General features: G+C 50.8%; 1 protein-coding gene across 3 annotated transcripts in view; it reads right to left on the reverse strand.

Annotated features, from left to right (window-relative positions):
* Window positions 1–5,569: 5,569 nt before the first annotated feature.
* EIF4E2 (eukaryotic translation initiation factor 4E family member 2) overlaps window positions 5,570–12,408 on the reverse strand; it is a 30,738-nt gene continuing 23,899 nt past the window's right edge. For 2 of the 3 annotated variants that reach the window (XM_063306312.1, XM_063306310.1), the window contains 2 exons: window positions 8,865–8,945; window positions 5,570–5,957 (listed from right to left, as the gene is read on the reverse strand). In XM_063306312.1, coding sequence (XP_063162382.1) covers window positions 8,900–8,945 — 46 coding nt within the window. In that variant the 3' untranslated portion in view covers window positions 5,570–5,957; window positions 8,865–8,899. The remainder of the gene's footprint in view (window positions 5,958–8,864; window positions 8,946–12,408) is intronic. The other variant, XM_063306311.1, reaches the window with a different exon arrangement.

Consider the following 12,408-nt stretch of genomic DNA (forward strand, 5'->3'; position numbering starts at 1 on the left):
CCCGGGATGATGTGGGAATACCTGTTTCCCTCTGGTCCCACACCAGCCTGTCTGCTGCCATTTTGGCATTGTCTTTCCAAAGAGCTGAATGGAGGAGCATTGTGCTGGGGGGGGGGTGTCGCTCAGAACTGGGCACTACTTCCTGATTTAATGCAAGGCTGAAGATGTGAGACAGTGGAAAGATGGGACCTTTATAAGTGTAGACTTTAAGACTTACCCACAGATTTCCAGCACAAGAATACTCTTCTCCCCCCCCCCCAACACACACACTCCATTTCAAGAGTTCCCAAAATATGTCTAGTCTGTTTTCTTGTGTCTCACCAAATGGGAAAAAACTGTTTCTAGCCCTGCCATCTGATTGACCTGCTTGCTTTCTCAGTGCAGGGATTAGGGGATTATGTTTTCTGCATCAGAGGCTCTCCAACTGCCTCATGTTGGTCAACCACAGCTGAGATGGCCAAGCTATCTTCCACCCTTCCTGAAAGAATGCACATGCTAAGTCTACGTTGATCTAGCTCCTGGGTCCCTAAAGCGGTTACTCTCTTACCTGCCAGCTTTATTTCCAAAAGCACCCTTTAGTTCCCTTTCTGAGAAGCTGGTGTTAGAGCAATGTGGGGGTACAAAAGACTAGCTTTGTGGTTAAACTCTGCTCTTATTCTTAGTTCTCGAGCAAGTTCCTTTTCCTTCATCCTCAACAGTTGACTTTCGGTCCACCTCTCAAAGTTCTGGGACTGCCCACTGGTCCTGAAAGGTTGGGAAAGTTTTAGCTGTGTTCCCACAACATGCTTAACCTGGGTTACTGATTTCACCCACTTTCATAAACTGTAATCAGACTGATGATATTCTAGAGGTGACGGACTTGTCCCTGGGGGAGCTGGGGGTGTTGATGACCGACAGGAAGTTTTGGCGTGGGCTGGTCCGTGAAGTCACGAAGAGTCGGAAGCGACTAAACGAATAAACAACAACAATCAGACTGAATTTCCACCACTGATTAACTGCCCCCCTCAACCAATCCAGTGTAAATCTAGTCAACCCTTAGAGGTTGCATGAATGCATCTTCTGGGCCTGACCTGGTTAAGCATGTGTGAATGCAGCCTGACTGATCCACGGTGGCAGAAAATTGGGATTATAACTTCTTTCTTTCTTTGATTATAACTTCCTCCTGGGACTTCGTGTATTTTTAAGTAAGCTGAGGACGGGTGTCACAAGGGAGAGGGAAGGGCAATGCGCCCCTGGCTGCATCCCGAACATCTCTGCTGGAAAGGACTATGCCCAATGCCACAGAGCTGCCTGGCCCAACTGACACAACTCCCATCATCCTCTGCCAGCAAGACCTACTGCTGTCCGCAATATTTCCATCGGCACTGGATGGTCAGCCATCTCCTAGTGCCTTTCCTTGTAATCTGAGAGATGCAAATATGCAGCACAAAAGGCTTTTCCTACCAGGATGATGAAAAGCTTCACTTTTATGGCATCTGCATCTCAATCTGCAAGACTGGCCATTTGGACAAGGACATAACAGATAGTCCAGCCCTCCCAGGGGATGCCTCCCTGCCCCCCCCCCCCGGACGTTTTCCACCTATACCCCTGCTTGTGTCGGCTTCCTAGCATGGAAGCAAAAGAACGAGAGGGGTGGAAAATTAAATATTTCCAACAGCTGAAAGAACAAAGGAAACGGCTTGTGGTAGCCCTTGGTCCAGCCTACCAGAACCAAGGGTAGCCCCCTTCTTCCATGCCTCGGTTCTCTCATCATTCCCTTCCTGCCTCAGTGCCTGGAGGAGCAGCCCCAGCAGGGCCGCAACTAGGGTCTGTGTCACCAGGGGCAAACATGGATTCCGCGCCCATTTTGGTGCCCCCCCGCACTCATTTTGGTGCCCCCCCCCCAGCGTGGCGCCCGGGGCACATGCCCCGGTTGCCCCCTCCAGTTGCGGCCCTGAGCCCCAGCCTTGGTCGAAAGTCCAGTCAAGGCCCAGGTTGGCCCCTGCCCCTTCAGCTAGGCCTAACCCTTGTCCACGCAGAGACTGTGTCCCACCACCAAACCAGGGTTTGTCTGCAAAGCTTCCAGCTTAACAACGCCTGCTAGACTGCCCCTCCTTCCATCCCAGGTTTGACATTCTTCAAAACATCCTTCATTCCCCCCACTTTAAAAAGAAGGGGGGGGGATCAAAACGCAAGGGACCTTATGTCTGCGCGGGGCTGAGACAAGCCCTGGAAACCGGCGACTCAGCGGAGACAAAGCCCCCTCTTCCGACGAGGCTCAGCAGGAGAGGCGTTGCTGGGATTGAGCGGCTGCCCCGCGTCTTCGGATGGGCTCGTCCGCAGCTCGAGAGGGCGCGGGAGCTAAGGAAGACGCGGCAACTTGTTCTGCGCACAGCTGGGCTCTGGAGCGAGACTAAAGCCTTAAGTGCCGTCATTTGCAAAACAATTAATGCAACGTGGCGGGTAGGAGAGCACAGCTGGCAGCATCGGCGGCTTTTACATGGGTATTTTGTCGGCTTACAGCACCGGAGTGCTATTATAAGCGGAACGCAAATCCCACCATAACCAATATTGGAAACGGTGGGGGTCGCGTGTTTAGCTGAATAATAAATGTTAAAATGCTGCAGTGGCGCGGAGCAGAAAAACCTCAGACTGCATCCGGATGGGGCGAGGGGTGCGGTTTAAGGGGGCGGGCCGGAGGGGGGAAAGGGAAAAGTGAGGCTGAGGACCAGGTGGGGGTTGGAGCCCACATTCTCCCCCCCAGATCGGGTTTAGTCTTAAGAGGCGCTCACAAGGGATACCGGCACGTTTTGCCCGTCCTACAAGGCAGCGTCCCTCATTCTGCACCCTTTGGGTGTGTCGAACTGCAACGCTACTCGTCCCCAAGAGGGGTGTCTGCGGGGAGATCAAGTCAAGCGCAAGCTAAGCCTTGCTCTTTTCTGTGTGCATCACAGCGCTTCAGTCGTGTGGCCGCTGCTGCCGCCATCCCGGCTTTTTTGACCCCCACCCGTGGATGCCCTCACCCGCAACTTGCCAAAGGTTTTCCAGCAACCAAGCTGAAATGCCGGGCGGCCGGATTCAGGCCTCATGTTGAACCGGGTCAGCTAAGGAGTGGCAGAGCCCTACACACACCCAAGGGAGGCTTGGCTAGGGTTATCCTTGCATGCCTTAGCTGGCCTTATGTTGGGTAAATTCAGCTGCTTAGCTTACAGTCCCAACCCTTGGACACTGGAGCAACCCAGGGCTGATCCAGGGGAGTTTACTTTAGGCCCAAACTGGGTTGAGATGTTTGTATGCCCCAATGAATGAGCTCCACACATCCTTCCTGCGAAAGCAGATATAAAAGTCTCAGTGTGGATAAAAGGACAGTCCTTGGATCTCAAGAGCATCAGGTAGTCCTCACTTAATGACCATTCGTTTAGTGATGGTTCAGGCTTACGACGGTGCTGAAAAAACCAACTTACAACTGGTGCTCATGCTTACGACCATCAGTGTCCCCATGGTCACAATTTGGATGCCTGGCAACCGGTTCGCGTTTATGACCATCACAGCATCCCGTGGTCACGGGATCAGTTTTTGAGCTTCCTGGCCAGCTTCCGGCAAGAAAAATCAATGGGGAACCGTGTGATTTGCTTAACAACCGTGATGATCTGCTTCATGACCGCTGCAAAAAAGGTCATAAAATCAGGTTGGATTCACTTAAATGACCACTTTGCTTAGCAACTGAAATTCCGGTCTCAGTTGTGGTCATTAAGCAAGGACTACCTGTAAATGTGCAGCGCCCTCAATCAAAGCTGTTCTGCTAAAGAGCGACTGGGACAGTCTATTTCAGCGATGGGTGCATGACTCAATTTGCTTTTAACTTGGTTGCTTGTATTAGTGGCCTCAGTTGGAAAGAGCAGGATGGAGAGGTCGCTCAGTGGTAGCCTTACTTCTTTAAATTCCCCTTTCCCTTGCGCCTTTCATCGGCACCCGGCCCACTGCAGGACCCAGAGCCAGGATGCAAGCGCTCCCTGCCTGCCGTGCTCTGTTGCAAATGTTTTCTTTTACATGCTTCGCCGCCTCCTTGCCTGGCACTCGCTTCTTTGTCATTAAGAAATTATCAAGCTTCAGTTCCCTTCCGTCAGTCACCAGGAGCTTGAGTTCCAGAAAAAGGCAAGGCTGGCACAGAGACATGCCAGGCATTTCTCAGGGAGCAGGTGAATAATGGTGAATAAACTGAACCTCCAAATTGCAATTGCATAACGATCTTGAAATTCTGCAGGCACACACGTACAGCCAAATAGATAAGCAATAAAAAACAGGAGAGAAAAATCAATGTTGTTTTGTTATGCTCTTTGCTTTGAGCGCCTTTAGGACCCTCTGCACATTTAAATCACAAGAAGTAACCCTGGTTAAGACTTGCTCCTTGAGCTGGTGTTGAGCATGCCCACAGGGAGCTCTCCCCACCAACAGTGCCCTCTTTTAATAAGGAACACAGGGACGGGGGGGGGGCGCAAGTGACTTCTGTAGGGTTGTCTCTAAAATATGGTAGAAGGAAGTCAAGATGGTGGACGCGATGGTGGAAACTGAAGCTGTTTAGGTGCACTGAACACAACATACATAAGGAACAGGCAGTTTTGATTGCACTGCCATCTTGAATTTTTTGACCATTCCCTACAGACACCCCTGGACTTGTGCATGCTGGCACTAATGCAACTTAGGTGCTTACATCAGATGACGTGGGGCCGCTGCACCACACCATGTGGGTGATGGTATCTTGATGCGCATGTAGGCACAATGATGTCATTGTAGCTAGTTACGGGCACTGCCAACGAGGGGGCTCTCGAAATCCAGGCTTAACACTGGCCTCCCTCATGGCTCTTGGCTGGGGAAACTAAGTGGCCCGTGCTGGGGGAAAGCAGATTTAGAAAAGCAGTTTTGTTTCCAACTTTTTTATCTCTAGTTTGCAGGAAGTGCTCCCCCAACAGGAATCTAAAGCTTAGTACCAACTTGGCCTCCAAACAGTGGGCTGATAGGGAATTATGGGGATTGTAGTCTCACACATCTGTGAGTTGTATTTCAAACTTGGGCAACGTTGTTCTCAAATCCCCTTTGTTGGCTAATGAACTGGAGGAACATCTGGATCCTAAGCATTACCGCAAGGTGGAGAGATGTATTCATTAGACCAGGGTTTCTCAACCTTGGCCACTTTAAGATGTGTGGACTTCAACTCCCAGAATTCCCGAGCCAGCCATGTCCTAACCCTTACACCCCAGCATGCTGCTTCCATAGTATTTCTGAAACAGAGGAAAAGTCCAGTAGTACCTACAATTTAAAACAGAGGCTTAGTCCAACTGGCCCCGGTCTTGTTTTTAAGAACCCCTGAATTCCTTTTCACATTCCGCCACACGAGCAGGACTGAGAGACGCTGAGCATCAATCAAGTTTGACTGATTAACTCAGAATTTATGCAGCCCACCCCCAATTTGCATTTGCAGGCATGATTGGTTGCAGATTTGAACGAGGGCTTCCAACGCGAGCTCGGCAGGCTTTTGACCCCAGATCCCCACACCCACATTTAAAACAAGACACGAGGAGGAGGACCAACCAGGAGCCTAATTGTTTATTGGCAGAGGAAGGGGTGCGACTTGCCAATTCTCCGATGGCCTCTGTCGCAGCAGAGGCCCTTATAATACTGGAAACCCTCTGGGCAGACGTGGGCCCTTGGCAGGAGGAGCAGCATGGAAAGAAGCCAGGTGGGAGGGGTCCCAGGGAACGCAAAGGACAGCCCCCCGCCCTCGCTCGGCCCGGCAGGTCCCTTGGGCTCTGTAAGGTCAGTCTTTGACATGGGTGTAAAGGCCATCTTCGGGGTCCAGAGTCCGGGCCATCCCACAGGCTTTGACCGCAGGGCACTGAGGCCAGCCGGAGGAGCTCAGCGCCGTATCCTCACCTCCTCCTCACAGTGTGATCTTGGTATTCCGGAAGCTGGAGTTATCCCTGAAACACAGAGGAGGAAAGCAGGTTGTAAGGCCTCCCGCAAAGACAGAGCAGCCACCCTGAGTTTGTGCCTGCAAGGCAACTGATGAGCTAAGCCTGGGGTGGGGGGTTCCCCTTGCAGAAGCAGCAAATACTTCCTCAAACCCACAAGGTCCCACTGGCTGACAACAGTATGCTACACACTGCCAAGCAACTCTCTTTCTGCCTGGACCCCAGGGGGCACGAATGCAGCAAAAACAAGGCAGCTAACAATCCATAAAGGGCAGGGAAAGCCCGGACCAGACGGCTTGTTAAGATTTGATGATGGTTGTTTGCATAAAGAGGGTCCCACTGCAGAAGAGACGGCATCGACTGGCTTCTGTTTAACCCTTGCCATCCAAGCGAAGGGACGATGCCAATGTACCCCAATGCGGGCGCTCTCCAGGTGTCTCAGAGCTCCCCTCTCGTGGCTCTGCTGGCTGGGGGAATATGGGAGGTGGTCTAAGCCATCCAGAGGGCATCCAGTTGGGGAAAATATCCACACAGTTAGCCTGCAATGATCATCTCATGGGACTGAATGCCCCAAATGAAGCGGACCGCTCTAATTTCATCCCTTTCTCTTTCATGCACACCACCCATGTCTGGTTTATGACATCTGTTCAGAGCTTCTCTCTTTAAAACAGCCAGAGAGACTTAACTCATGGCTCCCATTGTTGGAAGGACCAATGTGTATCTCTAACTGAGTGGGCTAAGCCCTTGGATCCACACAGAGCCCTTCGCCAGCCAGCTTTGGCAGTGCACAGTGGACTGAAAGGGGGCCAATCATTTTCCCCAAACTCCAGAAAGTGGCCGATGCAAACCCAAGGGACCCATTTCCACCGGCCTGGCTGCAGGCCAGCAGAGCTTCTGGGGCATCCCATGAAGTTGGCCTGGGTGAGTCTACAAGGTGCCTTCAAAGGCAATAGCTGGATAAGAGGGAGCCCTTGGGGAGCGGGGAGCCCTGAAACAGATTCATGGGGAAATAGGTAAGGCTGGAGCCCACCTCAGGCTCAACCCTGCCTCGTGCTTGCTAAAGAGGAGCAGGTATTTGTGAAACCAAACATTTCACTCATCTGTAAGCAGTCATCTACCAAGCGCGGCTTGGGCTATTGTGTAATTGTTGCATAATGCCAACAAAGCTTGTCCTGATGGAAGATAATAAAATCAACACCTGGTCAGGCTCTTCCTGGTCTACCTGGGGAGGCTTGCTATTTTATTGTGGGTTTTTTGTTGCTGTTGTTGTGGCCATGCCCCCTCCCCTCTCAAGTGCCTGGTGCTTTATCAGCACAGTGGCTTGCTCCTGCAATCCAAGATGACTTGTCTGTTGTTTGGACAAAGGAACTGGGCAAAGCTTAATTAGTTAATAGAAAGCAGGGGCGCCCACAGAGCGTGGCAAACAAAAGTCAGGATGGCGGACAGCAGGTACAAGAGTGCAATGGAAGCTCTGCACATGCGATGTAAAAACTGGGGTGGGGGTGGGGAGCTTCAGTTGCACTGTCATGGCCAGCATCCTGACTTTCTGATCGCACCCTGTAGGCACCCCGGACAGAAAGCCTTTCTAAGGGGAATCTTCCACCCTTTGCGCCTTCTCCCCCCATTATAACTGGCCGGACACTTAGAAAACACGCAGCAGCCTCAGAGAAGGAAAGGCCCGTCAGTAGTGCCCAGGAGGAAGCTGATCATAGTTGAATGCCAAGCCAGCCAGCCATGGAGGCAGATCAAAGCTAGTTTGGGAAACTGCTGCTTTGGGCCAGCCTCGCTGGACCTCATCCTGCAACGCAAGCACCTTGCAATAGGCAGCACGTTCACAACAGCAACAACAGCAAAATGAAATAAATAAAACGCTTTTTTAGAAAATGAAGGGAGCCCTACAGCAGCCACTGGATCTGTCCTCGCAAAGTTCATTTTGGGATAGCCCCCTGGCCCTCTCCCTCCCGCATCTTGAGGGGTGAGGGCCATGACCAGAAGCTGACTCCTGGTGGGTGCCGAAGGAGCACGCTGGCCTCCCAGCCTTCAGGGCAGTGCCATTTCTTCTCCCCCTCATCTGTCACTGAGACTCAATTCTACAGACGTGGACAGACTGGACCAAATCTGGCCTTGGCTGCAAGTCAACCTGCCAAATCGAATGGAGGACGCTGGTCACGGTCCTACCTGCCAGAGGTGCTTCTTCCCAAGCCCATGCGTCTTGTTTTTAAAAATTGGAGGAGGCGACAAGAACATGTACATGGCTGACAGGCTGTGCCCAGACCGCTGGTTCTCCAGCTGTGTTGGCTGAAGGCAGATGGCAAGCGGGCTGGACTGGGGGCCTTCCTCCCTTCCCACTCGATGGTCCCACATCCACACAACACAAGCAAGCTACAGATGTACCTCTCAGCCTCAGAAGGGCCTTGCCAACAGGCCAGGCACTCTCCCAAAGGGGGCAGCCACGATGACATTTAAGGGGCCTGAACTCCCCGAGAATTTAGCCCGGGCCCTCTTCCCCGAGACCCACTTAAAGGACCATCCGTTGACAAGTTTCCAAGCAAAGTGTAACAATCTTCAGTCTGGGTAAGGGAGGGGTAAGATTGCTGGCTTCTTTTCAGAGATGCTCCAGAGCTGCATGGAGGATCATGAAATTCAGCTGTGGAAGAATTTGGTTTGGTCACACTTACAAGACGCTGCTCTGAGACTGCAAGGGCGAAGGGTGGCGTATGGAGATTAAAAAAAAAAAGATCTGGATTAAGGGAAAAGATTAGCCAGCCAGGAAATGGAGGAAGTCTGAAGGTGGCGGGACTTAGAAATGGAACCGCGGCTCCCTCGGAGCGGGTGTGAGTGCGAGTGGCGCTGGGGGCAGAAAGTTTGGGCTGAGAGGTGCATCGCACAACCGTAAGAAGAAAGATGTTGCCCTACCCTGGGCGTGTGAGAGAGGGAGGGAGAACGTTCGTTCAGCGGCCGCTGCTGTTCACCAGGCCATGAAACTCTTCCCAGGCCCTGGCAAGCCAGAGGGGGGTGGGAGAAAACCAAGGGGGTGGGGAAAGGGGAAGGGAAAGAAGTGGGGGGGACATACACACAAAAGAAAACAAAAACAAAAACAAAACGAGCACTTCAAACCAAAGGCTTAACTCTGAACAAGAGAAAAAGACAATCACGGGCAGCTTTTTCAGTACTTTCCAGGTTGGCTTCCTGGAAGGGCTGAGATGCAGTCTCGGAAATGCAGCCCCCCCAGCCTCCCTCGGGTCCCAGGCATCAAAAGGCAGCTCGGACACCCCCCTCCCCACTCCATATGAAGCCTTAGGAAGCAGGTCTTTTGCTCACATTCACCCTCTGCTTACTCCCAGCTCCCTCATCTCTCTTCTCCAGCCTCGGCTTACTCCCAGCTCCCTCATCTCTCTTCTCTACTGCTCCCCATCTCTGTAAGTTTCCCCTTCCAGGAATCAGACCAGTGTTTCTCAACCTTGGCACCCTTAAGATGTGTGGAATTCTGGGAGGTGGTCCACACATCTTAAAGGAGCCAAGGTTGAGAAACAACGAGTTTGACTGCAGGGTCCTTAGCACACCTACCTTTTATCTGGTTGTTAAAGACCCCCTCTTCCCCACCACCTCCAAAGAAGCTGGATAAACAGTTGTTTCGTTCCTGCTCTGGGCTCTGGAAACAACACCCCCCCCCATTCCACCCAGCCCCAACTCTTCCTGCCTTCAAGAATGGGTTGAAGACCTGGCTCTTGGCACAGGGCCTGGAACAAGGGCCTTTAAGATGCCCCATTGTTAGGTTCTCTAGGAGGGAAGCCATGTCAGTCCACAGTAGCCAAAATTCAGAAGGACTGGAAATCAAACTGGTTAGTCAGAAATTTGGTAATCAGAAAAGGGGATACCAGGCACTCTCTGAAGTTTTGCCACCGTTAGGTTGAATGTTATGGAATTGTTGGGTTTTTTTTTCTCCTCTGGTGTAGCTGAGGGAATCCTGGTTTAACTGTTCTAGGGTTTGAATCCTTGATAGCTTCCCAGAATCTTGTACCAGGGGGTGGCCATAAAAGTCAAAATTATAAACCAATAAACAGACGATACCTAATGTTATTTGAAATGGCTGCTTTTATGCTATTTTAGTACAAGCCATTTCGAGATGCATTTGCATGGGAAAAGGTCCCAAAATATATATGAGAACATCCCCCCGTCCTCCAAATGCAAGAACACAGTGTGACAGTCCCCCACTTCTGCTCTCAGGTGATGTCAGGGCATGACTGCCACACACCTTCCTGCAACTTTCCAAAGCTGAGGAAAAAGAAAACAGTTGCCCACCACCCCTCAGACCAAAACTGTCAATGCTGACTGATATAAACCTCCCTCCAATGTTTCCTAGGCCTGTGCAACATGCAGGCTGTTAACCGGAGACAGAAAATCCATGATTTTTGACACCTCCAAGGTTTGGCGCAACCCGGACCAATGCATCATTTTGCAAGCTGCACACGAATCTGTTAATAGAGCCATTTTTTGATTGGAAAGGGAAAACCAATTGCTACCAGTCACAGCTTGCTTTAAATCTGCTTTGCTAATGACACCCACAATAAACATAAAAATGCGATCGCTACGTGCAGCAAAAGTGCTTTCAGATAAATCTCAGGGAATGGGTCTAATGTGGCGGTTGCTGGGGCTATTTTTCTTGCTGATGGGTAAAGGGAACAGGGACGAGATCAAGCCTGCCTGCTTAGCAAAGCTAGACAAATGGGAGAGAAGGAGGCGCGAGCTGATGGGGCGCGCAGTGATCATTCATGGTCATTAGAGACAGACAAGGCCTGGAGCGCTCAGTCCCCTGGGTCAGTCTCTCCTGGCCGGCCTTGTCTTCAGACAAGAGAAAACGCTCACGCCCACCAGCACCACAGGCTCCCCTTAACAGTCTGGCCCTGAACTACCTTGTCACCAGGTAGTTCCCAGTGAGGATGTCCCCATGCGCCCCGTTTTCTGATTTTTTAACAGGTTTCTTTGGCCAACTGTCACATCAAACAATTCTACCTCCCCAGAAGTTAAAAGGAAAGTGAAAAATGAGTTATGTTTTGATAAAAGGAGGGCGCCTTCTTCCTTGATGATGCTCGAGAAAATAATCAACCTGCAGCCAACAAGATTTTAACATGATAAAGCCTCCCTCAAATTAAACTCAACTTTGGTGACTTTATCGCCAAGTCCATGTAATTTTCTTGGCAACAATTAAAAAAATATTGCCCCTGCCTTATTCCAGGATATTTACTGATTTTGCGGTTTAGTCTGTAGCCCAGGGACTTCCTAGCAGTCTCCCATCCAAGGAGTAATCAGGCTTGACTTCGCTCTGTTTTTTGAGCTCAGCCAAGTTTGGTGGCCCCCAATCTTTTGCAGAAAACTGAATGTGCCAAAGTCTTTCCTTTCAACTTTCCAATCTCCACTCGCTCCCTCATCCCAAACAACTTGCTGCCCTGTATAACCTCAGGAATGTTCATCCCAACTCACCCATTTCATTATCTCACCACAAAAACTTTGGTGATCTTAGATACCCCAATTTTGTGATTCGAAACTCGTGTAAATTTAAGCCAAACCTGCCTAAACCCCACAGCTGACCTCAGTCCCAAACTGACCGGGGTTCTCTTAAGTTGCAGGAGAGAGAGGGCTCATGATAGCTGTCTTCAAATACCGAAGGACTGCCACACTGTAGGGGGTTCAGTCTTATTTTCACTGGATGTAGATACAGAAGAGCCATTAGGACGAACTTCTCAAGAGCTGCCGATCAGTAGGATGGGTTTCCACATGGAGTGGTTTCTTCCCCTTCGCTGGAGGTTTTCCAACAGAGGCTGGATAGTCATCTATCAGGGATGGTGCTGTGAATGCTGCCATGTGCAGGGGCTGGACTTGATGACCTCTTAGGTCCCTTCCAACTCTATGATGTTTGACTTAAAAAGGGCTCTGGCTAAGGAAAAGCCTGAGGTCAGTCCTCCCCTTCAGGCCTTATTTGCTCCACAGCTTGGGACACCTTTTTGCCTCATCTCAGTGTCACAACTTCTCCAAGGGCTATTTTGCCTCCATGGAAAATGAGGAGAGACTAATCAAATTCTCAATAAACCTTAAGACTCTGAGAACTGCTCCTGGGTCAAACATGGGAAGAATGTTTCCCAGGTTGGGCCAGGGGGAGGGGAGGGAGAGGACTGGCAAACTGCAAATAACTTGCACAATTTGCCAGAAGGTGGGGAGGGGAGGGGAGAAGAGGAGGTATATGGGGGGAGCAAACAAACAAACAAAAATCTCTGCTGCAGACAACTGACCATAATGTTTGGGTTGTAAAGCTGTGTGTGACTTGGCACATATTGGAAGCCTTACCATACCAGGCGTGTGTCCATCTGTACTGGCCGGGCCATTGGTTTTTAGATTGCAGTAACTGCTTTAATTTGGATTTTGCAGAAATGGCTTTGGCAGCTGTTCGGGGTAGAAGGTGGAC

The sequence above is a fragment of the Candoia aspera genome, chromosome 6 (genome assembly GCF_035149785.1).
Source record: "Candoia aspera isolate rCanAsp1 chromosome 6, rCanAsp1.hap2, whole genome shotgun sequence".
Taxonomy (NCBI): Eukaryota; Metazoa; Chordata; class Lepidosauria; order Squamata; family Boidae; genus Candoia; species Candoia aspera.